General features: G+C 43.9%; 3 protein-coding genes across 3 annotated transcripts in view; 1 reads left to right on the top strand and 2 right to left on the bottom strand.

The window, feature by feature from the left end:
* T265_11274 (hypothetical protein) overlaps positions 1 to 14,768 on the bottom strand; it is a gene marked incomplete at both ends in the record, with an annotated part of 78,322 nt that extends 63,554 nt beyond the window's left edge. Inside the window, one exon of the mRNA XM_009177888.1 lies at positions 14,721 to 14,768. The remainder of the gene's footprint in view (positions 1 to 14,720) is intronic.
* T265_11275 (hypothetical protein) overlaps positions 1 to 27,177 on the top strand; it is a gene marked incomplete at both ends in the record, with an annotated part of 139,357 nt that overhangs the window by 100,564 nt on the left and 11,616 nt on the right. The window lies entirely within an intron of this gene.
* T265_11273 (hypothetical protein) overlaps positions 21,526 to 27,177 on the bottom strand; it is a gene marked incomplete at both ends in the record, with an annotated part of 20,759 nt that continues 15,107 nt past the window's right edge. Inside the window, 2 exons of the mRNA XM_009177886.1 lie at positions 21,526 to 21,577; positions 23,546 to 24,485. Coding sequence (XP_009176150.1) covers positions 21,551 to 21,577; positions 23,546 to 24,485 — 967 coding nt within the window. The remainder of the gene's footprint in view (positions 21,578 to 23,545; positions 24,486 to 27,177) is intronic.

Here is a 27,177-nt window from a genome sequence, read left to right as displayed (position 1 = left end):
CTTCAGAGGAAATGGTAATTAGTGCACGTCGACCCTCAAACTCCACAATAAATTACTGGTAAATGCTTTATCCGTCTTCGTTGACCTAAATGATGCATTTATTTGAACAATTATCTCATTTCGTTAGAACTGACGTCAGCGGTTAATTCGCATGATTACATTTTGTCTTGCAGGTTTTGTCTGACATTGTCACATTAGATGATTAGAGAAACGAAGATGAATAGCTATTTCCAGCATTGTAGTTTTTTCACATTTAGGGCAGACCAGTTACTTGACACTGTGAACACCCAGTGTTGGTGTGAAGTCAATCACCTAGAGCGAAATGTTCAAATAGGTGTATTTTATTCAAAGGTTTTCATCTTGTGAATTACAATCCTGAAATTTGACGCGTAAAGCTAGGGCTCACTGTGCTGAAAGTCCACGTTCAGTGCAAGCATTCTCATCTTTAATGACAGTTTTAGCACTACATCAGAATGTTAATATCCTAGATTGGAGGTAACCATGTTGAAGGGAAGAAAATGGCGTTGTGGTTTCCCCATCGTACTCGAGGTCGACAAATTACATGCGGCAGATACAAAAAGGCAGAGTTCCGTCCATCGAATCCATTATATGACGATTGCTACGCCAGCGAACTACTATGTACGCTAACAAACGTTGTACACATAGATTTGGACCTCTGAATAAATCAAAGCTTCCCTGACTAGTGGACTGACATCGTCATCCCTAATGTACCTAGCACGTGACTTGCACATTTGACTAAAGTGTGGTAGACTCAGGTGGTATCGGAATATCTCGCTCAGTGACTTAGCAAGTTCACGGGTTCCAGAGTTGGAGTCCAGCCAACACCTATCTAATAACAAAACAGTGAGCAAAATCAACCAGAAGCAAGTTACTCATGATCAACAAGGATGACTGTAGCGAGTCTTGACCTGATCCTGAAAAGCCCGACCAAAAAACTATCCACACCAAAATAAGAGTTCGGCACGTGACCCTAATCACGGACTATTTGCACCTTCAGTGCTTTCCGTTACTACATTTCATCCAGGAAGTTGAATCAAAATTTATTGAAATCGTAGACACATCAAACCACTTTCGAATCTTCTTAACTCATTGCGTGACGTTCTACAAGTGGTGCGGGTGTTTTCTGAAGAAAAATTAGGGAACGTTTCTATCAGCACACTTAGAGTTGTTTCAGAAAAGGTCTCTTGGGGAGGCTCAACGAAACTGTCGGGTTCGGTACTGAATTTTTAATGCTGGTATGACATCTTTGATAACAAACCAGAGTATCCCAAGGTGAGTGGTTACCGTTTTCAGGAAAACCATACTTGAGGCATCAGCATATATTCAGTTGACATCTACAAGAATTTCTGCCTGAGAGAGGCCCACTTTTACCACACGTAGGATTTTTCACCTCTTCTATGGTTTGCCAGAACCTCCTAGAGAGCAATGTATCTGAGGCGTTTTTTCACTCTCCAAAAGACAGGTCCATTGCCTAATCACCTACCAAGATTGGAGGCATAAGTCAAGTTTCAAAGGCCAGATGAAAATTCTGAACCGACTGCATTATGTGGCTTCCAAATCGCGCGAAACCTGTCTAACCTGGTCAACTTAGCTGGGAAATCGTATGAATGCAAAACTGAGGAGGAGTTGCTACTATGTGATGGAATTTTTCGTTACTTCAAACTGCATTGACTCATGCAGTTTTCTCCTGTGTGTCACGTGCTACTCTGCGGTCATAGCACGTGACTGTTTCTGTTTTTTTGTTTACGAATGCTGCGTTGAACGAGGAGAGTGAGTACAAATAAGCAACCCTTGGGAAAGATTTTTGATTTACACGTTGCTTGTCATCTGGTGACGAGACTCTACCTAGAATAATGATCCAAGAGAGGTCAGTTAAGCTTGTGTTGCAAAGTATCCTCGAACTACGTAGACCAGTCATGAAGACAGGCAATACACTCCCTGTGGACTGTTTTTTGCTTCTGACCAATGGGTATGTGTAGATAAGGCATCGCTTACACTGGGAAACCATAAGGATATATGGGAATTCCAATGGCCTTGCCTTTGCACAAAGAAATACCTAAGAATGATGGAATTAAAAGGTGCTCAGTTGTTTGAATGGTCGAGAATTCGGCCTTGAACAAAGAGCTATAGTCTGTAGCAGGAATCAAACGGAGTCAGTGCAAATTGCATCTCGCTAACGCTAAGAGATAAATCCAGTCAAGTGACACTCAGAGGTCTCACAGTTTTTTGGATTCATGTTGACTAGTTTTGTGGCAAGAATACTGACCCCCTCCCAACGAAACCTCAACTTTTAAAGCAGCTCAGACATCCCGTTTCACAGTATTATCTTACACATTGTGTTAACTAATGATGGATCTAGAGTTTTCATGCAGCTGTGGTCGATCGATTGTTTGTTGATGTGGCTTAAAGATACGTTATAAGACATTACTCGTAGCCTGGATACATTGGAGACGTTAAAAGGTGCACCTGAGTTGTATCAAGCTGTAACCATCTGGCTGTACACAAACTGTCGTCTTGCGTATCAACCAAGGGACCCAGACGTTGATTAGCTTCCACTCAATATAAATAGTCTTTACTTGCACTATGTTGAAACCACGGTCTTATGTGACTTTGCTGAAACACCGCCGACCTGGCTGAGATACACTGATGACATATTTGTGATCATATCAGTCATACAACGACAGGCCTTCCTAAATTGCTTGAGCAAACAATGCAACAGTATGAATTTCACAATGGCAACTGCCAGAGAGTAGAAAACTATAAGTTTCCTTGACTGTGAGCAATCTGTTAACACAATGTAGTCTCTCTGTGGGGATCCACGGAAAAGCCCACATGCGGGCAGATACTTGCATTTTGAGCCTTCGCATCCACACTACGCCAAACGCGCAGTGGTTGGCCCACTGGTGAATCGTGCCAAAAAACTATGCTCGGATGAGTTCATATGAGTAGACAAACCGAAGCGACTCAGTAGGGTATTACAGAAAATTGAATACCTCATGAGGCTCATCGCCCAACAGCTAAGGAGAACGCTACCCTACACGGTGAAGCAGGTGGATAGCTACCCGTTGGTCACCGTGGAATTACCCCCATGACACTTCGAAAGATATTTCGGGATTATGATATTGAAACAAACTGCCGAATTGATAACACCTTACAAATGCACCCCGTAAGGGCCAAGTACCCCCTCAAGCCGAAACACCACGGAGAGTGCGTTTACCGAATTCCCTGTGCAGAATATTCAACCATATACATGGGTCAGACAGCCAAGCGACTCCCTGTGCGAATCACAGGCATAAACGACACCCTCAAAATCCAATTGCGTCTAAAAAACTTGCGCGTGACTAAGCCAGTGCACTCCACATAATGATGATAAGCCACCTAACCGCACACGTACTCCAGTCAGAATTAAGGTCCCAAGTGAAACGGATAGGTGCTGAAGCATTAACTGTCGTACACAAACGACCACCACCAATTCCAATGTTCATTCATCTCTCCGAAGTCCTACCAGCAACGAATACTTTTGAACTCATCAAGTGTCTGTTTGCATTCTTGCTAATCCCTAGGTTAAATAGTCCCAACTGCGAATCCACCATAACTATCGTCAGTCCCTTTTTGAACACACAGCTTATTAGATCAGCGTCTAATTCGTCACTATAACCACAGAAATCCGCGAATATATTCAGGTAAGTGGGTGTTTTGACCTAGTGGTTAAATCACCTCAGACCATGTCATTGGATGCCATACAAAAACTGCACCGTCCAAAATGTGATGGCGAGAAAAGGAATTCAGATCGCGTTCAGCAAATTGAACGGACTAAACATAGAGTATCAGGACCATGAACAAATTTAAATGGCGATTCATACACGCTACTTGTCCGGGAGCCAGCCACCCCTAACCAAACAGCACGTCAATTGGATGGATGTGTCACGTGCTGGCTATGGAACAAACTAAGGCATGCCCTGATTGGTCAGAATACCAGCCAATCTGGATCGAACATCTTCAGCTCGACGCTTCTCGCCCCACTCAGAGATTCTAGCGCGCCTTGCGGAACACTTTGTGACTACCCTATAAATACAGTTGTAATAATCTTCCGTTCTCTCCATAAAGGGCTGTTTTGAAGGTATACCTTTTGGCATACCATAGTGGGTGGAGCAGGAAGCCAAGGGACCAATACAGAGTTGCGCGACCCTTCTGCAAGTCACAACACTGCTGCAGACACTTACTGAATCATCCGTGAGAGAGCCAACGGTATGTCAGCCTCCGCAAGTATCGAGTGGTGTTGCGTTAGGAACCAGGAGACCCAAGAGCCTTGGTGATGGAACGGCCACATTGGGCACCCAACAGACACCGGACACGCGCAAATGCATGCACTGACCAGACAAACTTGCTCTTCGATGGTTCCCAGCACACATGGCTATTGCGTCACCGCTCGGCACTTGCGGAGGCTGATCGGGATTCTAGCACACCACTTGCTCTCTCATGGACCAATTAGCAGATTGCCTACAACGGCGTGAAATGATCACCCTCTTGTTTTTCGCAGCCTCGAGGTTTTTTTTATGGAACTAAATTCAAAGTGCTGCGAGACTTCTAATTCGCCCCCTACTGGGATGGGCATGGCAATCCATGCGTCTCGCGTGCTGAACCCCTGAAATGAATCATTTTTTTACTGCAGCGATGTTATACTCTTGAGCTGATGATGACTACGTGGGTGGTATCCTTCGTCCACGCACTCTTCCGGAACACCTTGAAATAATAACCCAAACTGTGACTGCCAACGATCCAGACGACTTCTAGTGCGCAAAAGAGAAGCTCCACTCAGGAAAAAGCATATTTCCTAACTTTTCATCTTTGTCTCAAAAAAAACATCGGGAACTGCGTTATGGAGACACACTTTTAGCGTTTTTGTGGGATACGCATTTTGCCACATAGATTTAGTTGTTTCCGTCCATCACATGAACGAAGTATTCGTGGCGAACGATCCTACTGGAATAAAACGGTAAAACACGCATGAAGCTTGAGATTCCGATGACAAATTATAACCCGAACTAGGATGGCTGTATGAAATCCGTTCGTAATTCCTAGGTCTTTATTTTGGTGATACTGGGATTTACCTCCACACATGACTAATTTTCAACTCACTTTTATCCCGCCAGATTGGTACAAACACGCAAGCGCTTGTTTGTGCGTCTTTCCACAGATCGGAATGTCAGGATGCCAACGTTTCAAGGAAAATGAAAGGTTCTGTTGAAACTCGTCAGAAGTTTTGGTTCGGTAGAATTACAGTAGGCCATGGTAACGTAAGGTCACATGGTTGAAAAGCACCCAATGAGGACATTCGATGGCAAAATAGAATAATCAATTAATCTGTGCACCAACTGACTAGAACCTAATGTAGTGATTGGCAATTAATTGTTTCTTGTAACCATATGAACCCCTCATATTCTACTCACGAGATCTATTGCTTCCACAGTACTGACTTGCAACCAGAAATCTTGTTTCCTGAACAGACACGCTCAGTTCGTCGTCGTTTTCTGATGTTTAGTCCATCCGACATAAAATCTGTTTGCTTTTTATTCGCTGGGTAGTCCGCACCCTGAGAGCACAATTTCAAATTATTTTCCTCTTATGCTCACTGGAACCTGTGCTAATACTTGCGCGGTCCGCACTGCAAAGTATCATGCGCAACGTTACCTATCCATACAGTTCTATCAAATAAAAAGACGTACGCTTTTCGAATACCTGGGTTTGCTCTCAGCTGCAAAAAATTTTGACACCGTTGCTTTTGTCTAATACAGCCACAGTTTCCCATTATTAACAAGCAATCGATACACTCATCACCCGGAGAAATCACGTGACCTTACTTGAAACAAACACAAGCTTTAGATATCTTATTTCTGTCTCAGCAGAAAAAAACAAGCCAACTGATGAACAAAATTCACTCAGGCGCTGATAAGGCTTTAACTGCCATAAGATGATTTCGCATTGTGAGATATTCAATTCTAAAGCCCAGATTCTAGTGGCCTTCCAAAAATAGAGTTCTACCTGAAAAACAGTGACCTAATTAGCCTTTTATCACAGTTGAAAATAGTTTTTGGAATAACCTGCAGTGAAAACAATGAAAACTGTTCAAACCTACACAAAGTCACCCGTTAATTCAGAAAAATTCAAAAAGCCGTATTCTGTTGTGTGTTTTGCGTGACTGGGAGTTTACCGACTCTGTCAGTTGTCACAATAAATGATTAGGAGACGAGATTTTTGTCGCTACTTCCGTTGCTGATAGACCGTTATGGCGCTCTCAATCGGTTCGACTTACGGGTCACAAGGGCGCTGGGAATTGTGTATTTTACTGTAGACTTCAGTAAACTTTGGTAGTCGTTCCAACGGTGACATAACACATCCGTCATTGTCGTTGTTCCAAACTCTCAACAGAAAAACGGCTAGCGTCGAGTTTCAGACACATTCACGTGTCAGTGTTTAGGTCCGTTCGTTTGTACTCACACTCATCTGGCTGTGGCAATAGTTCATCCGTTCTTGGAATGTCAGTACTCAAAAAAGTTGAGAGCAGTTCCTTGACTTACTTGGATCGAATGGAACTGATGAGTCTATTTCACGGCTGTTTTGAATGTGAACGCAAATAGTTTCACACACCAGTTATAGTACACTGGTTCGCAATTCCGGAAACTGCTGTTTTATCCTCAAGCCTGGCAGACCGGATCAGTGAAGGGAGGACTGTGTTCTAGTGTTTTGGACATGTTCAGCCACCTATATCGACATGGATGTGATAGTACCTTCCATTATAGCCCAACACCAGCCCTACATTAGTCAATTGCAAGGGTATGTGGAGCTACCACGGTTGTCCATATGTAAAACTCTCTATTGCCACTCGAATACTACTCAGCAGGCATAACTTTCTTACACAGGAGACCGTAATGCGGATATTTAACATGTTTAGAATGAGTCGTCACTAATCCCATTCATTGTATAGTGTGCAAACCTTTTGGTTAATATGTGTTACTGAGAACACTCAGACGAATTAAGTATGCAACGAACTGTATCAGCCTATCCAAATTTAACCAACGTGGCAGCCGTCAATCCACTTTACTACAGTTGGTTATCCAAGGTAAGAGCCTTGAATCGCCAATTTGTGGGTTAAAAATCACCAACCCACATGACAATTAGAATGTCTGATATGCCTTCACCATGTGGTTGCTGAGTAATTTTTGTTAGTAATGCGTGCTATAACAGGGCACTAGTATGTTTACTCGATTTCAAGACAGCCGTATAATTGGTTGGTTTCAACAACCTTCTCCAGTTGGTAAGGTTGAACTTGCATCGATCTCAGTGCGAACGCTAGTAATTTCGGTGCGCTCGAGTCAACTAAGATGATAAAGGCACATCGGCGAAGACCTAGCATTCAAGAATTTGATTACGGCATCGTAAGGAGTTTTCTGTGTAGAGTCAGTTCAAACTACGGTTATTTCCTTATACAGGCTTCTCCCCTAATGATGACATTTTTTGTTTGGTTTGACGATGATAGATTTGCCCGAGCTTGGTCCCAAAATGACCGGTTTCCCCGAATACTTACTGACCGTAACACACTGTATATTCTTGCTTGTTTACGATGGAATGTATTGATTGATGGAATACTTCGATCATACGATAATTTCATCACACTGTAAACACTGTCATGTGTGCCTACACACATGTATTTTGGTAACACTAAAGTGGAGCCTTCCGGTGAAGATTGCTGTCATAAATGAGGTCACATTCAGTAGTACACATTTGTCCACAACCACTAACCCACCGCTACGTACCGCTACGCTCCCCAATAACGCATTGATGATGTCACCTCGAATGGTGATGAAACCTGTGCAATCAAATTGCCCAGCTCAGCGAACAAACCAACGAAGTTGTGTCCAGTTTGAGGAAACGGAACCACTAAGCGGATGCAGCATGGAAAACGGAATACCAAGCACCGAGATCCTGGTGGACAGGAGCCGGGATATCTAGACACTGTGATTGGAAGTTTGAAAGCTGTCAGCATCAATTCCTGGAGGCCTAAAATATGGTGGCGGGGGGGAGGGGAGAAATGAGTTCATATCTTTAATTTCAGCAGTGGGCAACTCTGAGTCATGAAGGTGGGGAATAAAAGACTCAAGGGCCTCCTGGGAGCTGTGGGAGTTGGGGCAGGAACAAGCAGGGAATGCAGCGAATGTCGTCCTCTTTTGGACAGGCCAGTAATACGTCAGCTGATGGTATAAGTATGTTAAGAACAGAAACCCTAGGGGAGTGGTCGTTTCAAATCTAATCTCCCGGTCCTCACAAATATGAAACAAGAAGTAAACCAGTAGAAAAGTGTTGTGAGAAAACTAAGGGCGGAAATACGAACATTGCAGTGGAAGCAATGTTTGGTTGGATTCAGAATAAAGGAAAATTTTAGAGTAATAAAAAGCCCATAGACCACACACATCATTCATCCAAGAGAACAGCGGCTAGTGACTTGTGCAAAGTGATACGAGTGCGGCAAGGCATGTTAAGTGCTTGCGTAAGGCCGGCTTACGAATGTTGGTCGTCACGATTTCGGCCTTTCACTGCATTCCGATTCTCATTTTTCCAGACTTTCTTTACGTACTACTTATGTAGTATTTGGTCTCAAGTAGGCAGGCTGAAAAGTGGCTGTAACTCGTCAAGAAGAGAAGGCGAGATGGCTCAGATGGTTAGAGCGCATATCTACTGACCGGAAGGTCCGTGGTTCGAATCCGACCACTGCATCTCGACTTCCCCTGTCTAGGCTTGGGCAACCTGGCAGTATCCTAGCCCTCATTCTTCCTTGGGGTGGCATGGCAGCTAGGCACCGAAAGAGTGATACAGCTGAACGATTGATTGACCAAGAAGAGAAGTGCCAAGACACCCTGCTTGCATCGTCACATCAGTGTCACCTACTGTATAGGAGCATATGAATTGACGAGGGTGCAGATTTAGCTTGATAGGGCAATTTAACTCTAGGCACTTTTGCTTAACGTAGTGCATCGTTCCGCAGCAAGGAATGCATGTTTACCTATTATGGTGTGATTTTCTACCTTGCTGATTCATTTACTGCATCAAACTTAATCGTAGACGGATTTACAATGGACTCTACTGTTGATTTGTATACCACGTTTGTTGCATCATAGTTCTCTAGATTTGTCATGAAAGACACTCTATGTAGCCACTGACTTGCCCAGTGTGAAGAAGAAATTCTAGTGCTCTATGATAGAAATATCGCTCCCAGGTGATTAAAATGGATGAGATTAGTCTAATGGCCAACCGAACCTAGCACCGAGCCAGCACTTCTATCAACTTGTCAGTAATGCCAAATTCGCTCCCCGTACCGTCTAACACATGCCCCTTACTGTAGGACCAGGTGAGTTGAGCACACATGGCAGACTCATTCTGAGCCGTTGCCGAGTTATCATGTCTTTTGTGAGATTTGAAGGATGTCGATTCTCCAAACACCACAGAAAAGGAACTCTGAGGAATGGAGGGGAAGGGAAAAAGAGGAGGCGCGTAGCCATCTATTGATCAATACGAAATAAGCGGCTACAAGCTGTTAGATAGGAAATTAAAGGTGAAAATATACGGCGATATCTTAAATATTGTGCCAAGTGAATCATGAGGCGGTCTGTGTGCAGCACATTCAGTTGTAGAATATCATAAACGAGAGATTGAGTTGAGTCTCTCGTGAAAACCAAATTGATTTGCAAATGAGTGTATTTCTCGAAAACAGTCCAATTTTGGTTCAAGTAGAACATAAGGTTAACGGAAACTCGGGGACTGCGCCTACCTGATGAGCCCCAACAAGGGCGAAACCGGTCGTGTGCTGTCAAAGTGCTTTCAGCAACCTTGTGAGTAGTTTCCTTTATGGAAGTGAAAACATCATTTGCACAGAGTGTTTGAAAAGTACACATTTTCAAGCGTTCATTTGAACTTTTTCAAGCGTTTTTTGATATCAACTAATGACTAACAAACACTGTATATGGGTCTAATAATTCTCGTATCGACCTTCCATCACATGCAGGAACATCGTTCCGATACTTGACCGGATACAGCTCGCAAGTTTCATCAACAGTATACACCGCTACGCCAACAAGAGAGGAACAAAATGTGATGACATAGCAATGCCACCTGTTCGGCCACACACAGTACCAGTGTATAGGGACGTTGCAACTCTGGTACAGAGTAAAATAGATTTTTCAGAGGATTACGCGTGTAAAAATTGGATCAGCTCTTAAGAGGAACCTGGTTCAACTCACTTGTTCAAAGTAGACAGGAATATTAGGGCAGCCATGTTATGGTGTGAAGTTTCAAGAGACTTTATGAGTTTAATAAATTACTTAGCAGTGCTGTCACAAACCCACCAACCTCCCCGACTTGCTCAGTTGTTAAGGTGTTAGGCTTCGAACAACCTACCGCGGATACCGATGTAGCGGTGATACTGCTGATGGGAATGCATGCAAGTAGTATGTTTTTTCTTGTAAGTTCGCTTTGCGTCTCTTGAAGAGGAAGATTTGTTGCGGAATTTATGGATTCGCTTTGTAGCATTTGCTTGGATTCGAGCAAAAGTCAATGAATATCCAGGAAAGTTCAAAAAGATGCGTTCAAAGAGAAGATGGATATTCAGTTTTTGTAAACAGGATGCAAATGAGAGTTTTGCTTCCTTGTCCAATAGTCTGTAACTGATCAGTCGGCATTTTCTAATGAACAACTTCACAGCGAAGGCCTTCTTCCTTTCACCGTTAGACCGGATAGACCAAACGAACAGCTGGCTAGTCGCATATGTGCGACTTCAATGCGCCCTCAGTTTAAGCTTCAACTGTTTTCTTGTATCCACCTGGTTAGAAAGCTGTGGGCTGCCAGCTGATCATGCTGGTCGTTTTATAGCCATCCTCCATTATGATTGCCTCATGCACCGCCCAGTCGTACACGTTATCCACCTCAAACCACGTGTCATTTCCTGTTCAGCCTGGGGGCCAGTCAGTTTGTTCGATGTGTCAGGCGAACACCCTAATTGGATGTCAATTCACATGTGTCCTCAGGTTCTCTGGTTTATCAATCCTATACGGGCAAAAACATAAGCCCCCATCGCTAATTTTATTACTCAGACAATAAATGCTGCATAAGACAAAAGTGTGTCACACACCCGAGTAGAAGGATTCCGTTCCGTCGAGTAGTGTACGCTCGAGCACATAGAAGCTTGCGACAGAAACGTCATTCATGCTGACGTGGGTCAGTTTCGAGCTGGTCTGTTAAACAGCGGGTACGAAAAGCTAATCGCGATTACGCCAGACTTCCTACCTTATCTGTCAGTTAGCAGCAGGGCGCGGTCCAAAAAGGTAGCCAATAATCAGCTTGGAAGACTTGCCCATCCCTTTACCAACTATGAATAAATCGGGTACAGTCGATTTCCAAGTGTTCACTACGGTGTTAAATTGCAAATTGAGACAGTCAAAAGTGAAAATTTCGCTCTGGTGCTCCTTTATTTATGCCGATTACGATCTGGTGACATTTGGAAAGTTTTGTCTTTCACTAGGCTGGAATTTGTTGAAATGTCAGAGTCAGAAGACCTGATGGGCAAAATTTTGTGGTTGGTCGCGGAACATGTGAACCAGTCGAGGGTGAAATCCTTCAACCGATTGTCTGTCAAACTTTGAGATATCACTTCACTGCATCGATGCATTCAGCAGGTATTGTGTAGCAACCCGCACTTTTTTTAAATTATTTCTTAGACTGAAAACGAGGAACTAAATCGGTGAATGCACCCATTTCGTATTGGCTCATAGGTGACAAAATACCAGTAACGAGAAAGCGCGATTTTCACAATCTCTGCAAAAAGCTTTTAGTCACGTGATATCAGACTTATCGAACGGTTATGAAAACTTAAGGTGCAATACTCCAGGGACGTGGACCTTGCGACTGATTCAAGGGTCATCAATAACTTCAAACAAAGAGGACAGACGTACCAGGATCACTGAGTGTATCACGTCATGTGTAACCGCCCAGAAGATTACATTGGTGAGATCGATAAGCGTCTTAGTGCCACGACGCTAGTTCCCCTTTGTGTTCAGAACCATATAAGTGACAACAACTAGAAGCATTGACTGATTGTAAACTTGTCGTCAGCAAGTGGCCAACATATTTTGATCCTACGTCACTAGGTTGATTTTACCAGAGTTTTCCTCATTTTGTTCTGCCACCAAAACCCACATGGCCCCGGCTTCCCTAAATCCACCAAAGTCAACCACGTGAGGCCTCAATTTTGTCCGAAAGAGACATGATTTGAGGCTTAAATTGTCTTGCGCATAACATGTAGAATTCTCTTGACACAGTACCATTTACCGAGTTGTTGAACCCTTCACATTCACAGCCCGCTACGGAATTCAATATTTGTGGAGCCAATCAGTTTGGGATAATCCTCGAAATTCTACAATCTAAGTTATGGCCATCTCTGTAATGTACTACTCATAAGGTTGCTGAAAATCCGTCGACAGCCTATGACCGGCTTAGCCCTTTTTTGTGGATCATCAGGTAGACGCAGTCCCCGGGTTTCCGTCAACCTTATATTCTACTTGAAACCAAATTACACTCACTTGCAAACTAATTTAGTTTTTCGAGAGACTCACCTGGAATCCAGCTGAAACTCTCGTTTGTGATGTTTTCAGCAATCTTATGAGTAGTACATTACAAAGAACAAATTTAAGGCGAATCTCGAATGTCGTAGCGACTGAAACATGAGGCGGTCTGGTGCAGCACATTCGATAGATTCAACTGGGTTCCAGGTGAGTCTCTCGCAAAACCAAATTAGTTTGCAACTGGGTGTATATTCGCTAAGTTGTGGCCAATCGCATTCATTTGTAAATTAAGCTTACAGTAACGGGAGACTCAAGTGAATCTCATATGGATATATTCCTTAACTGGATGTCCCTCACAAAGACTGTCTCATGCTTCTACTGACATGATACTCGATACATCGAAGTATCTTTTCCTGACCCAATACAGGATAAAACTTTTATACTCGCATACATTCCTTTGGAGGGAAGACTGTAGATAGTCGTTCTATCCCTTGTCAATATGTTCCATCTTCCTTTATGTGAACTTCACTCACTCTATACGTATGCTTTTGAGAATAGTCTAAACAGTGCTCTCGTCTAATTTTGATAACGGAAGAGACGAGCAAAGTCAACAGTACAAGAATCGTAACCGATCTATTACGATCAACGTACACCACTCCACAGTCGCATTTGATTAGAAAATGTTCTAGGGTAGTGAAGATCAGGAATCCGAATATGGACGTAACCTGGTTTGTTTTAACAAACCACCATACAAATACGGTTGCTCACTACCGGTTCGGACCTTCCAAAGTCTCATCAAGTAAACGTTCCTCCGAGTGTCCATCAGTCTAGTCCTGTTTATACCGTGACCGTGAGCACAGTCATCCGTTGGTTACCTGCAGAATAACAAGTTATAGCTGCCAGTAGACTAACATTTCTTTCGCTTAGTTACGTTGTTTTACGGTGACTTTCTCCCAGAGATGAAGAACTTGGCATTCACCGTCAGCCGCACATGGTGGATATCTCCACAAACATTTGGTGATTTTTTCGGGAAGGCCTACTTGGCCCTCTTGGATGGCAGCACACAGCTGAATGCACCAGATAAAAAACAGGTTTCAACATCATGGTCACTACATGAAAAGTCCACTGAGCTGGAAAACGCTGAATTTATACTCAGCTTGAGTTTGTGCTGATACGTTTTTGGGTTTGACTACATAACACTATGAGTGGCAGTCAGCAATCGGTAGCCTTCTGGAGATGAACTGCTGCTGGTAAACAATTTCTGGAAAATTTCCACAAAAAATTTCATAATTTTCCAGCTGGATACAATTTACTCACCTACACAATTATGGGTGCAACTTTTCACTTTCATTTACATACGAAAAAACGAATACGGCTATTGTTTTCGAAAACGTTTGGTGACAATCGGTAGATTAATTGCTGGGCAACGTTTTGCTTTTGACACAAAAGCTTCGTCAGGCCAAGTGACTAGGTTCCGAGGTTGGTCGAGATTTAAGCCGGAAGGAGAACCAATCAGCTAAGTCAAGCTAAATCTCTGTTGGGAGTCGGCCGAGGGATTTTTGTGGCGGTTGAACAAGTGTTGGGTCGATGGGGAAACCTACATGTGTTTGGGTCTAGTTCTTCTGGTTCGGTTCATTTGATGGTCCCACTTGAAAGTCATTCAACTGAATACGGTTACGTCTCGTGCATTCATGTGACCAGATAGCCTTTAGTGCGTCGCAACCCACGTTTCATCTACAGTATTTCAATTAGCATAGTTTACGCCGTTTTGCTCAACTGGCTTTCCACGCGGTTGGCTTATTCAATTGTTAAAAATGATATTTAAGACACAGCATCTGACATTCTTGTTGCAGGTTTGTTCCCGGCACAGATTGAAAACGCTCTGGTTACTTGACAATTTTGCACTCTTTTGTGTTTAATTTATCCGCAAAATCGTGTCCTTGACGCACCAAGTCCACCATGGAAGTTTAGGCGAAATCGATTACCCGAACCAATAAATTCTCCGAATTACACAGCTGACAAAAATTGTTCCCTGGACAGGAATGCAACCTTATATGCATAATTCGAAAGATCTGATATATCCTGACTTACTGAAATGAAAAATTCGGCTAGTCCAAACCAGTGAAATTTCAGCACTCGTTTAGTCAACCATGCTTGTAATAGACTGCTACGATTCGACGGTAGATTGCCTCGGTTGAAAGCGCACCAATCATACATGAAAAACATGACATGGGTTTGAAAGGGTGGTAATCTAAACACTTTATGTCGAAAATATCGATCCTCATGTGATTTGATACACTTCAGATCTACGTTTCTGTCAACTCGTTTTTTGTAGCACACGCGAAAGTGACAAAACTGACACCGGGTGCCATGCGGAGTACATATTTGGTTTCTTACATCTACCGATTTATTATGAGTAGTGTGCATCTAGAGTTGAAGGGCTGGTGGGATTACTTTGAACAACCAATCAGTCAAAAATGCAGGGTTTATACTAACTCATAAGTGAAGTACATTTGTAGTATTTTCAGCTCGCGTTTCCAAATGAACCGCGCCAAGTGAACTATGCTCGCTAGTCCGCTTATCGGAGGCAACATTATTGATCTTTTGACCGCAAAACTGGACTAAAAGTAGCCAAAATTATACCGCATCATTTTTAGACTGAAGGGTCATTGTTCCAAATCAAAGGGCAAAATTAGTTAATTTGTGGAACCACACAGGCTTCCTCTATCAAAAACTTTTAGGTCCAACTGAATTTTGCACATAATCCGTAGGTCACTTCAACACCTAGCTCCACAACTTTTAGATTGTTGAGCTGCCGCGGCTGGTTTTTTTCGTTCACTCTCACCTTACATAAGTTCAGCAAATCCACCAGAAGTGAACATTTTCATCGGTAAAAATTCCACAGCCCAACAATGAGTTCTAGATGATGTAATTTGTGATCTGGATTATTCTTTGTTAAAAGTGATCACCATTTACCCAAAGAACCAGGGCTCACCTTCTCGTGGTCTGAGTGCTTAGGACAATGAGATGATCATTGTGTGAGTGACATATGAAATTGCACTAGGAAAATTTATGCTGTTTTCGTAGAGGAAACTACTCACAAGGTTGCTGAAAGCTCTTCGACAGCCCACGACCGGTTTCGCTCTTCTTAGGGCTCATCAGGTAGGCGCAGTCCCCGAGTTTCCGTCAACCTTATGTTCTACTTGAACCGTTTTGTTGCGCAAGTCAGGTCATCTAAGGCAGCATGTAAAAATGTCCGGTTCGTCTTGTTATTGATCGTCAAGTTCCAGATTCCTTTGATTTTCGTTACGTTTCTTGCCAGACAGGATGTAGTACCCCCTTTCCGTGAGTCCCTCAGCTAAATTTGACGCAAGTTTCAGCCATTTTATTCACAGCTTTTAGGCAAATTTCATGATAGTTTTGGAGGTATGTTTGCCTTTCTACTATGACACTTATCATCTGTGTGGCCTTTGCGGAATATATAACAGCCCATAAAATTTACGTGGAACGAGTTTTGATGAGACTAGTGTTCGACTCAGCAGTTGCTACGGCACACTGAAAAAGAAAACAAGTGTCCAAACTAAACGACGTGTTACTAGTTCCGCAATCTAGATTTCACGAAGGAATTGCGATACCTTCTTGAAAAAAATGAGTTTTTCTGCAACCGTACGTATGATGATCAGTTATTCAGAGTTATGGCGATCCCACTAAAAGAAACCATCATGGGAAAAGAACCATTTGGCCTCGCCCATCTCTCTTATCTCGCTATTCTGAAACGTAATTAATCAGAGACACCACTATTCAGGGAAGGGAAAAGAACCGTTACTCAGCACAGAACGGCTTTTGCTTTACGGCACCTCCAGTGAAGAGCTTCGGAAGGTGCAACCACCGAAGAGGCGGGTTGATTATTCCAGCATCATTTGTTTTGCACTGCAACCCAAATGGACAATAAAGTTGTTCCTTTCTGGAAAAACTACCTCCGAAGAAGACTAACCCGCAGAAAACTTACCTTTAGCTGGCGCTAGATGCATTTTCTACATGAAGGGCCCTTCATAGGGGAGCCAGCTTTCGTTTGGTCCACTGCAAGACCTCTGTAGAAGGACGGTTATGCCTCAAACCAATACCGCATAGCCTACTTGGTGAACGCTCTTTGGAACGACCATCTCATACGGACATCTGACATATAGGTCGTGCTATGCTACGTGAATTCGGAACCAGCCCTTATACAGGAAGACGTTTTAGTAAACCTCACCCGTTTCTTGAATCTGAAACGCACACAACTATTGTATCGCGTATGTACGAGATCCGCAGGGGCACGCTGGTTTTCAGCTTGACCTACCTGCAACATTTTGAGGTGCCAGGTGAGTAATTCGCTTTCCTGGGCTTTCCAACGGTCTTCCGAATTCACCTGCGGATGCCTTTCTTGACAGCACGTGGGCACGATTAAAAACGCGAGTCACTGGATTTTGCCTCATTTTTCTCAGCTTGGCACATTCATTCGTGTTAAAAAAAGGTGTTTTCAGCCCGGTGCATCAAACCGAGTGGAATGGAAATCAAATTGCATTGAGTTGCCTATCCTCTCGTTCCTCCCACCATGAACAGGCAGTGAAACGGAGAACTGAATCCAGTCTATGTCAGTCGCTTGAAGACTGCCGTAAATCAGTGGAAACATCACTGAAGTGTTACTAGTTTATTGACCTTTCATCAAGAACCAAGCAGTGCCACATATTCCTCAGGATGAGGGTGCAAAACGGTTTAAGCAAAGAAGGTCCTCTGATTAGGCGAACTTCTAGAGGTTACGATATCGGTATTTGGAGAGCAAAACACCAGAAAGTTATAGGGCATCGGTAAAATAAAGGCCGTAGGACGATGGACACTATGGTTACACGGGGAAAGAACATTTTTTGTCCCAGCCCAAGAATATCACCTAGGCATGAGACCAACCAAAGTAGGGAGAAGAACAACTGGCTTTGTGGTTGCCATGTAGCAGTTATCAGAAAGGAGGAAAAGTCAATGAACAAGCGTCTCACGAATCACTGTCCTCTATCCTGGTCAGATAGGATTCTTCAGAGAAACACGACGAAGACATCCAATGCCCACCGTGTCGGGCGGAATCTGTCACAACCAACCGTTTGGTAAAACTGACGCCAAATTTATTGCATTGCTTTGATAGTAAGGCGCTCGAGTCACCATGATTCCAAATACTGGGTGAAGAACGCACCGTTCAACAAGTCAGTAACACAGCTAACCGTATTCCTTGTGGGAAAGACAAAGGTTTGCAAAAATGACTCGTCTAAAAATGGGATACACACTCTGAAGTGAATCCTAATGTTCTGCCACACATTGTTTCAGACAATCAAGCTGGATCAGTGGAGATCAAATCAGTGTGCAAGCTATGTTAGACTTTTGTTGCTAAGTGGTGATATTTTACCCCATGAAACACAAAGACATTAGATGTATTCCCACTACCCTATCGAACATTGAAGAGCGCTTTGAATCCCCTTGTATCTCTATTATGAAATAATTACTTGCAAGAGACAGTTAGACTCAGACATGATTGATCATTTTAGTCATGAGTCATGCTGACCAATCAGCAAAGGTTTCTGTGACAAATAACACCCTACTTCAGTGAAACTTGTGTCGTCCCAAAGGTCCTCCAGTTTGTTCACTTTATACTTCAGTGAAACTTGATGCCTTCTACACCTGTGTCCAGTCCCAAAGGTCCTCCAGTTTGTTCACTTTCCGGGAAGCACTCTGTATGTTCGAACGACGCGGGAGCTACTCAACCCGCAATTCTATACGTTGTCCGCAGTGTTCCAATTAACCAACCAAAGCCATAACTTCTGTTCCACGTACAGACAAGGAATAGCAAGCCGTGTTGACGCTTGCAATGTTTTTCTCCAACCAAATATTTCCACGGATTACCTATCATTGTAGTTGCCAATATAGAGAAGAGAAATCAAGGTGATAGTAGGGGTAGATGTGCTGACAGTAAAGGCATAAGGGATGGGAAGTTGCAAAGCGACCTCTCCGAAATGATGTCCATACTAGCTGGAGTTTTTCTAAAATTCGATGAGCATTTAAGCGTCATATACGGCTACATATCCTCTGGAACAATAGTCTATGCCGGAATCGAGTATATGAAAACAATGTGGAATAAGATCTGATCAATGGGTAACTTAATAGGGGACCCGGCGCATTCACATAAGCGTTTAGCGATGTTCCTGCTGTCCCGACCAGAAGTATCTTCCCTATTTCCTAAGCGGGAGAACTGTGCGACAGACATTTGTCACTACCTGTGGTACGTTTGCCAGAGCTTTCGTATCCGCCTAACATGAGGTAGGCGATGCCATGCGAACTAGTTGCCCAGAAAGACAAAAGTAACACTTTTCAGTAGGTTATCAATGGAGGAAGGTACAGCTGATAATGCCCAAAAGAAAACCGGTCGGTTTTGTCAGTATTTAATAAGATGGTTCATGTAAAATCAAAGCTCTACTGGTGAACCCCTGTTTGTGTAAATTGTATGGCGAAGCTCGTGTTACGTACTCTACAGGTGGAGAACAGGTGCAACTTTAACGAAAAAAATATTTTCACTTGTTTGTCCAAGTGATTGGGAGTGCGGAAATCACATTTGCTCCAGCCTGAAACGCCTGTAAATTTCACTTAAAATGTGTACTACTGCATCCTGTAAGTAGTGTGGAATCAACGCGATCCCTCACTTTTGCTAACATCTACAGGGACGATCTTTCCATCTGATAAAACAAGTGGCAAGCGTGCTTGGACGGCTCCAGGCAGAGAATAATTATTCGCTTTAGAAAAAAGTTGGGACACAGGCGCATTGAGGACCCTTGAAAAGTGAATGCATCCATGGTTATGAAACCATTACAGGCGTCACGTCCCGGCGGTTAGTCTGCGTAAAAGTACCCGAAAAGAAAGTTTCAGAGAGAACACTTTACCCACAAAGTTGCTGAAAACTCATCGACAGTCCACTGCCGATTCCGCCCTTCTTGAAGCCCATCAGGCAAGCGTAGTTACATGAAACTTGCAAAAATTAGGGACTACACCAACCTGATGAGCTCCAAGGGCTGAAGCAGTTTTCAACAACCTTTTGAGTAGTACCCTGTCAAGAAAATACACGACATTCTGAATATTGTGCCAGTCTTCGAGGCAGTCTTTGTACAGTGCTTCCAGTTGAAGAATATCAGAAACAAGAGATTCATTTGAGTTTCAAATGAGTCTCCCGTTAAAACCGAATTGGCACGCAGACGAGTGTATAAACAGAATAAAATAAGTCGTTCCAGCAAAATTGAGATAGCCCACCACGGTAGGACGGCAGGTTGAGTTATTGTACAGTAATCAAGCGACTGTGAATTCTCTAAGTTGGCTCCTCAAAAGCTAACCAAAAAAGAACAGCCCGGATATTTGGACACTTGGAGGCCTCAACTGAATAACCTTGAAACATCTACGAAAGGTGCATCGACAAAGACCAGGCATGCGTTCCAACCGAGTAGAAGTTACTGACCGTGAAAGCCGTGAATCCACTGCCCTCCGAAGTAACTTGATTCTTCCGAAGTGTGATTCTCTCATATTTTATGTTTCATACAACTTACTACCTTGTCCCTCATTGGATTCAGCTACACAGATGACGCCGTCGTTAGTTTATTGAACCCCGATTGCACAAAACTTAATCTCCTAGAGGAATAAACTGACCTAAAATGATCCACTATCTTCATCTTAAAGCGATTGTATGAGTGCACTCTCTAACCTTATGACAGACATGCATTCGAACACACACCTTTTTTGTCATTAACCCGTTGGCACTAAACTGAATAGGTTTTATGTTAAAAAAGAGCGAACATATTGCTTCAGTGTACTTTCAGCCGCAACACTCGGTGCCTAGCTGCCATGCCACCCGAAGGAAGCACGAGGACTGGGATACTGCCAGGTTGACAAGCCTGGACAGGGGAAGTCGAGAAGCAGAGGTCGGGTCGGAACCACGAACCTTACGATCAGTAAATTCGCGCCCTAACCACTGAGCCATCTCGCCACCTTAAGGTTAGGCCTCTTTTCTACTCGCTGAGGCCAAGCTACATCTCAGTCCAAGTTTGCTACCGCGCTTACTAGTTCTCTCAAGCTGTACTGCTCTTCACAGTTTTCCTCCGACTAAAAGTTCGTTGTGGACTCAGCAGAGGTACAACAGCTAGTTTGATTATAGGCGAGCATTTCGATGCATGTATTACACTTTGCGAAAGGGTCACCTCGGGTCACAATGTGATCTTCCTGAAATCTCTTTTTAAGCATCCACTGACAATTCGTACAGCAACTCGTTAGAATCGTGTGCTTTCTTACTCTAATCACTTGTTGGTGAACGTTTAACTAGATGTCAATATTCCTATATATCGATCTGGAACGGGACGGCCCAAGTGGTTAGAGCGCGAATTTACCGACCGGAAGGTCCGTGGTTCGAACCCGACCTCTGCCACTCGACTCCCCCTGTCTAGGCTTGGGCAACCTGGCAGTATCCCAGCCCTCGTGCTTCCTCCGGGTGGCATGGCAGCTAGGCACCGAGAGGGTGTTACAGCTGAACCATTTTTTAATATATCGATTTCCTTGTTAGTTTCCCTTTTTTCGAAGTCGCCTTTCTATATGACATTCGTTTCAGTTCAATTCTCGTACTGGGTAGCCAAAAAAATCAACCCGAATGTTCTAAGCTTCTCCTGACTTGAAGAGAGAATATCTTCCATCAGTCGTAACAGTAGAATTCTATGAACAGCTTTCCAAATAAACATGAATCTTTGGCAGAAGCGATCCTTCGTCTTGTTGGAAGACTAAATACCGCAGTAAAGTAGAGTAAATCAAACATGCGTTCAAGATAAACATTTACTATTTACAGTGAAAGCATACAAAAGTAGGTGTCGGGTTCAGTTCCGTTTCGAGGGTATGGGAAGCTGTGAGCAAATGGGAGGAAAAAGAAACAGAAACTTAATAGTAAGGCGATGAGTAAACAAGGTATGGTTAATGAAAAGTTGGTTTCTGCAAAAGTGCGTGATTTCCTCAGACATATCAGATGAATCCGAAACTATGTGCAGTTGTCACCCCTTCTAACTGGAGTCTCTGATTCAAGGTAACCTCCCAGCTTGAACCATGAAACGATTTCTGAAGCATATTTTATTGAAAATCCCTTCAGCTTTGCTCGTTCAAAGCTTAGACATCCCTGTTATCTTAACGGAAGCTCCTTAAATAGTTCTTGCGGAACAGAATGAGGGGCTACCTACACTCGATAATGTGTTCATTTCGACCTCATTGAGTTACTCACCATCTGGTGATCCTCGATGCCGGCCAACACGTTTGAGTCGCCGATACATTGTGATGAACGCTAGTCCGCGAGTTTTTCGGACTTGCAGTGTATTGCTACAGTCAATATGACTCACGGGCTTATAGAGGAAAAACTCTGTTCTACTTGGACCCAGTGAATGAAAAAACACTACGACCGTTTGCAGTTAATAACACATAGGAACTGACAGGTCTTCTGTAGAGACATACACCAGGCAGAGACCGTACAGTTTTTGTCCGGAATAACCCTGAAACAACCCACTATCGGTTTCACCCTTCTTGTGCCTCATCATGTAGACGCATTCCACGTTGACACCAACTAAATTTGCAAATGAGTGTTTCACCACTTGCTTACAATTCAGTGTTCAAGAGAGAAAACAATGCTGGAAGAACGCCAGGGACTTGGCCTGCGTGGTGATCCCAACTGAAACGAGACAGTCCGTGTACGGTACATTTCGTTGAGGAATATCATAAACAGGAGATGCCATTGGGGCACCCGTTGACAAATTAGTGTAGCTTGCCACCCTCCAACTTTCTTATCAATCTATTCATTCTGCTTTCCCCTCGGGAGAGTGTACTTTTGTTCAATCGTCTCAAGTGTTCTATCCAAAGGCATACAATTGTACGCGAAGCACTTTTTGGAGTACAAAGTGGTCACAAGAGTTCCGAAACGTTACTAGATAAATGTCCAGCCTTTCCGTAAAAGAACATTGAAAAGCATGTCATCCTCAAGAACTTACTGAGGAACACGTGGGACTCTACACACCTGGTGCAGTTGTTGTTATCTACGACAAAAATCAAACGAGGATAATGCTGCAGCACCCTTTCGATGCCTAGTTGCCATGCCATACGAAGGAAGCACAAGGGCTGAGATACTACTAGGCTGCTCAGGCCTAGACAGGGGGCGAGATGGCTCAGTAGTTAGAGTGCGGATTTAGTGACCGGAAGATTCGTAGTTTGAACCTAACCTCTGAGTCTCGACTTCTCCTGTTTAGGCTTGTCAACCTGGCAGTATCCCAGCCCTTGTGCTTCCTTCTGGTGGCATGGCAGCTAGGCACCGAGTGTTGCGGCTGAACGACTAATTAATAATTAAGGTCTAGACAGAAGCTGTTAAGATGCAGATGTCGGGTTCCGATCACGCACATTAAGGTTAGCAAGTAAACCATTGCGCCAACTTGAGCTCAAAGGACAACTGGGAATTTAACAATGTGCACGAATCCACATGCTCGGAAAACGAGCAATTCAAATTCAGAATCAATGTAATCAGGATGAGTAACCTGGTTGAAATGAGTTGCAGACACAGGTGGTAGTCCGCCAGGCAGCAAAACACTCAAAACATAAGTATCCGCCTGCGATTATGGCAGTGTTCGCGATATTCGGCGACAAAGTACATTGACCGCATCATGGTGAATAGACAGGGGTCACCGTGTGATTCTTGTTTAACCAAGATACCACTTTGGATCAGAAACTGGAGTTGAGGCCACTGCATTAAAGCTATTGTAGCCCAAATCCAACTCCGATATGAAAAACCCAGAACCGAAAGACAGCTTGAAAAAAGTGTAAAAAAATATAACAAAACTAACCATAAAGGGCTTGAATCCCTTGTTGCCGCGCTGGATTTTCTGTCCTTTGCTAGTACCAGAAGCAGACCATGCACGTTTAGAGGAACCGGCATTTTTCAAGGCACGCATGGCAGACCGTCGTGCGTGCATCACTTCTCCCAGCACATTGTCTACTTCTTCGCCCAACGAGTCCTCGGATGCTTCAAGGGCAGCCTGCTCCTCAGCCGAAGGTGGACACTGAAATAAGCCATTCGATAAGCCTTCTTTCTCGGTATCTTCAGGCTCATCATCACCGATATCTTCCTCCTCCTCTTCCTGTTTATCATCATCATCGTCATCATCCTCGCTCAAAGTGGCACTATCTGGATCCGTCGAATCTCCGGCAAGCGACTCGCAAGAGTCGGAATCTGAGGTGTCATCTGAACCAGTGCCCTCACTGCCAAGGTCCTCATCTTCGTCATCCTCCGCTTTATTAGATTCTTCTTTACCCGGAATGGCCTTGGATTTCTCGGAAAGAGCTGCCTTCCGTGAATGAACTAGTTGGGAGAGTATGTGTGACGGTTTCGAATTTACTACGGCTTTCGAACTGGCTGGTCGTATCAAGAAATCGTCACTATCAAGATCCAGTCCTTCAGATAGGACGTTAGAGGGAATCGGGGAATCTTCCGCATCCGGTATGGCCTCCTGAATAGGCTGGATTAATACTTTTGGCCTCTTGGTTGCAGGACCCAAATCACTTGAAGACGTGACAGGCCTCTTTAATTCAGGGATATGTTTCGATGGGACTGACAACTCAACCGTGGTTGGAAGGGATGAAGGCCCAGTCTTATCTGCCTTCGCATTCTTGTTGGCGTTGATGACGTAGTTGACACAGATTGTCTGTCCTTTAATCACACGTTTGTGTGTGTTGACAAAGGCTTCAAAGGCTACATCTTCGTTTACAAATTTGACCAAGGCGTACCTGTAAGAAGACGATCATATACCGCTGGGTTAGTCATCATCAACATCGACAGCATGACATCAGTGTTCAACATCGATGCTTCGCTACCGTACAGCCGGGTTAGAACATCTGTTCACCAAACAATCAAACAAAAGGCTCAAGTGGTTAGAGCGCGAATTTACTGACCAGAAAGTCCGTGGTTCGAACCCGACTTCTGACTCTCGAATCCCCCTGTCTAAGCTTGAGCAACCTGGCAGTGTCCCAGCCCTCGTGCTTCCTTCGGGTGGCATGGCAGCTAGGCGCCGGAAGAGCGTTACAGCTGGACGAATTTCTTACGTTAGATGTGTTAATTTTCCGTTCGAAAAGCTCAGGAGGATACCGTATCCGAACAGTTTAGCGGAGACCAGCATTTCCACCGTCAATCCTCCCGAAAAATCCATTCTGGTTAGGAGTGAATGAATTCGCATTTACTGTGGTCATCTACTTGGGGAGAATGATATACACGGTCCCTTGTTGACAGACTGAATGGCGTGTGGATCAACCACTCCGGCTTTACCAACAAGTTAAAGCCTACCCGCACATCATTAAATTAAATTGAATATCATAGAATGCCAGTGAGCCAAACCTTCTGTCGGCAAAAGCAAACGTTTGGAACTCGGTGAGCACCTTTTAAACCGAATTTCGTTGAAACAAACTCCTACCCGGTACTAGCGGGTTCTTCACACCGGGGTTTCGTAACGAAAACGTCAGTGAAATCCCTCCATAGCCAATATGTGACCTTTTCTAAAAGGGGTCCCCACATCTAAGACAACCACCCGTAGATCACCTTTGTGCTCAGGTTTCCGCAAGTAGGTATTTTCGCTGGAGCTAATGAAAGCTGAAAGTAGGTTTTAAACTAGGATATTCCTATAGGCGGTAAAATGTAGGCTTACGGTCTCCCTTATAGCAGTCAACCCCTGGGAAGACCGTTTTCGGTCATCCAGCCACCGCAGTAGGTACAAGCGTACTTGTTCGAACTTTCTAGCGTCAGTAGTGCCCAAAAACAGTATTACCTGGAAACAATCATAGCTAGTGGTTTGACATGAAAAAAGGCTTCCTGACAATATACTTTGTCAATTTAGGTAACCAATACTGTCTTTCCGAACGAAGTAAATCCTATGCACCGGCTTATAGTTGGGACGAAACCCGAAGAGCGAACAATGCAGCAGATATTTCATCTGATGTGGTCTGAACTATCTAGTGCTGTCGCCATGTGTCCAACCATAAGATTAGAGACTGGATTATAACGATCATTCTGGTCAATAAAAGCTACCTATGTTCGACCTCGTTAGTCTGAATTTACATTACACATTTCACATTACTTTACATCTATGAAGCCCAAATAGTGTGAGTAATTAGACCCCCGCGCAACTACACTGTTCACCCTTCACCTCACAAGTCAATCAAGACAACCACCAAACTGAAACGATGGGACCTTGACGATTTAGTGAGTGAACAGTGCACGGGATTGGTGGCGTGTAGGAAGCAGATTAATTATGTGCAAAGAAAAAAGTCTGGTCACACCGAGGAACTAGTTTTCGCAAACCATTCGAGGAAGTAAAACTGTAGAGTAACTGGGACCAGTGGTTGGGCAGAATTCTACGGCGAAAACACACAACAGTAGATTGTTAAGCGCTGAAATGACCAGCCAGCCTAGTGCGCACAGGGTTGATCAAATGGCCAGCGTCAGCGCGAGCTTTGACAAGAACTAGTTCCACGTCCTTCTTAATTGCATGTTCATTGCTGATGATATGTTCAGAAAGCAGTCTGAATTTCCAGGGTATCCACAATACCCCTCTTGGGCGTCCAGTAAGTGCAACAAGGTAGTTGCGTTCCTCGGCTAAGACCACTGACTGAGGAGAGTAAGACCAGACAAATGAGCTAAGGCCTTTGTTCCACCCGTTAGGTAAACTGAAACAGTTTGACACTGCGACTTGTAGTTGGGTCGGTAGAGTCGCTTAAAACACAAGAGCAATCTACGGAAACTCGAGGAGTAGGTGGGCCAGTTGGGTAACACGAACTAACCCCGAAATGAGAACTAGAAAAAAAACGCCCCAAAACGCCAATCAAGTTTTGATCCCACGTTTTTACTAGAGTGCGTAGGAGCATTCATCATCACCATCGACATCAGTGTTCAACACAGGTGCTTCGCTGCTGTATAACTACGATTTATTTGAAAGTCTTCTTGCGAAGACAAGAATAAAGGTGGACAGGAAAGGAATTTATTGCTAGTTTACTACAACCATTACGAGGTACCTAACATTCCATATACCCAGTAAAGCAGAAACTAACAAGAATGCCAGTGACATCGACCAGCAGCCATATCTTGCAGCATCCCCAACCAGGTGCAGTGGGGGTCACGCGGTGCCCATCCTGGAATCCGAGTAATACCAACAGTACCCTAATGTTTCGTAATATCCTTTATATTCCTCGGTCAGCTCAAAAGTTCGTCGCCTCTCTGCTTCCGCCACTATGCAGCATCCCCAGGTGCAGTGGGGGTCACGCGGTGCCCATCCTGGAATCCGAGTAATACCAACAGTACCCTAATGTTTCGTAATATCCTTCCTTTTCCTCGGTCAGCTCAAAAGTTCGTCGCCTCTCTGCTTCCGCCACTATGAGTTGGGCATGAAAAACAGCACTCTTCGGCAAACGATGGATTCATCATCATCATCAT

Source organism: Opisthorchis viverrini (genome assembly GCF_000715545.1).
Source record: "Opisthorchis viverrini unplaced genomic scaffold opera_v5_466, whole genome shotgun sequence".
Taxonomy (NCBI): Eukaryota; Metazoa; Platyhelminthes; class Trematoda; order Opisthorchiida; family Opisthorchiidae; genus Opisthorchis; species Opisthorchis viverrini.
Note: the sequence above shows the minus strand (reverse complement) of the source record. Positions and strands in the feature narration are given on the sequence as shown.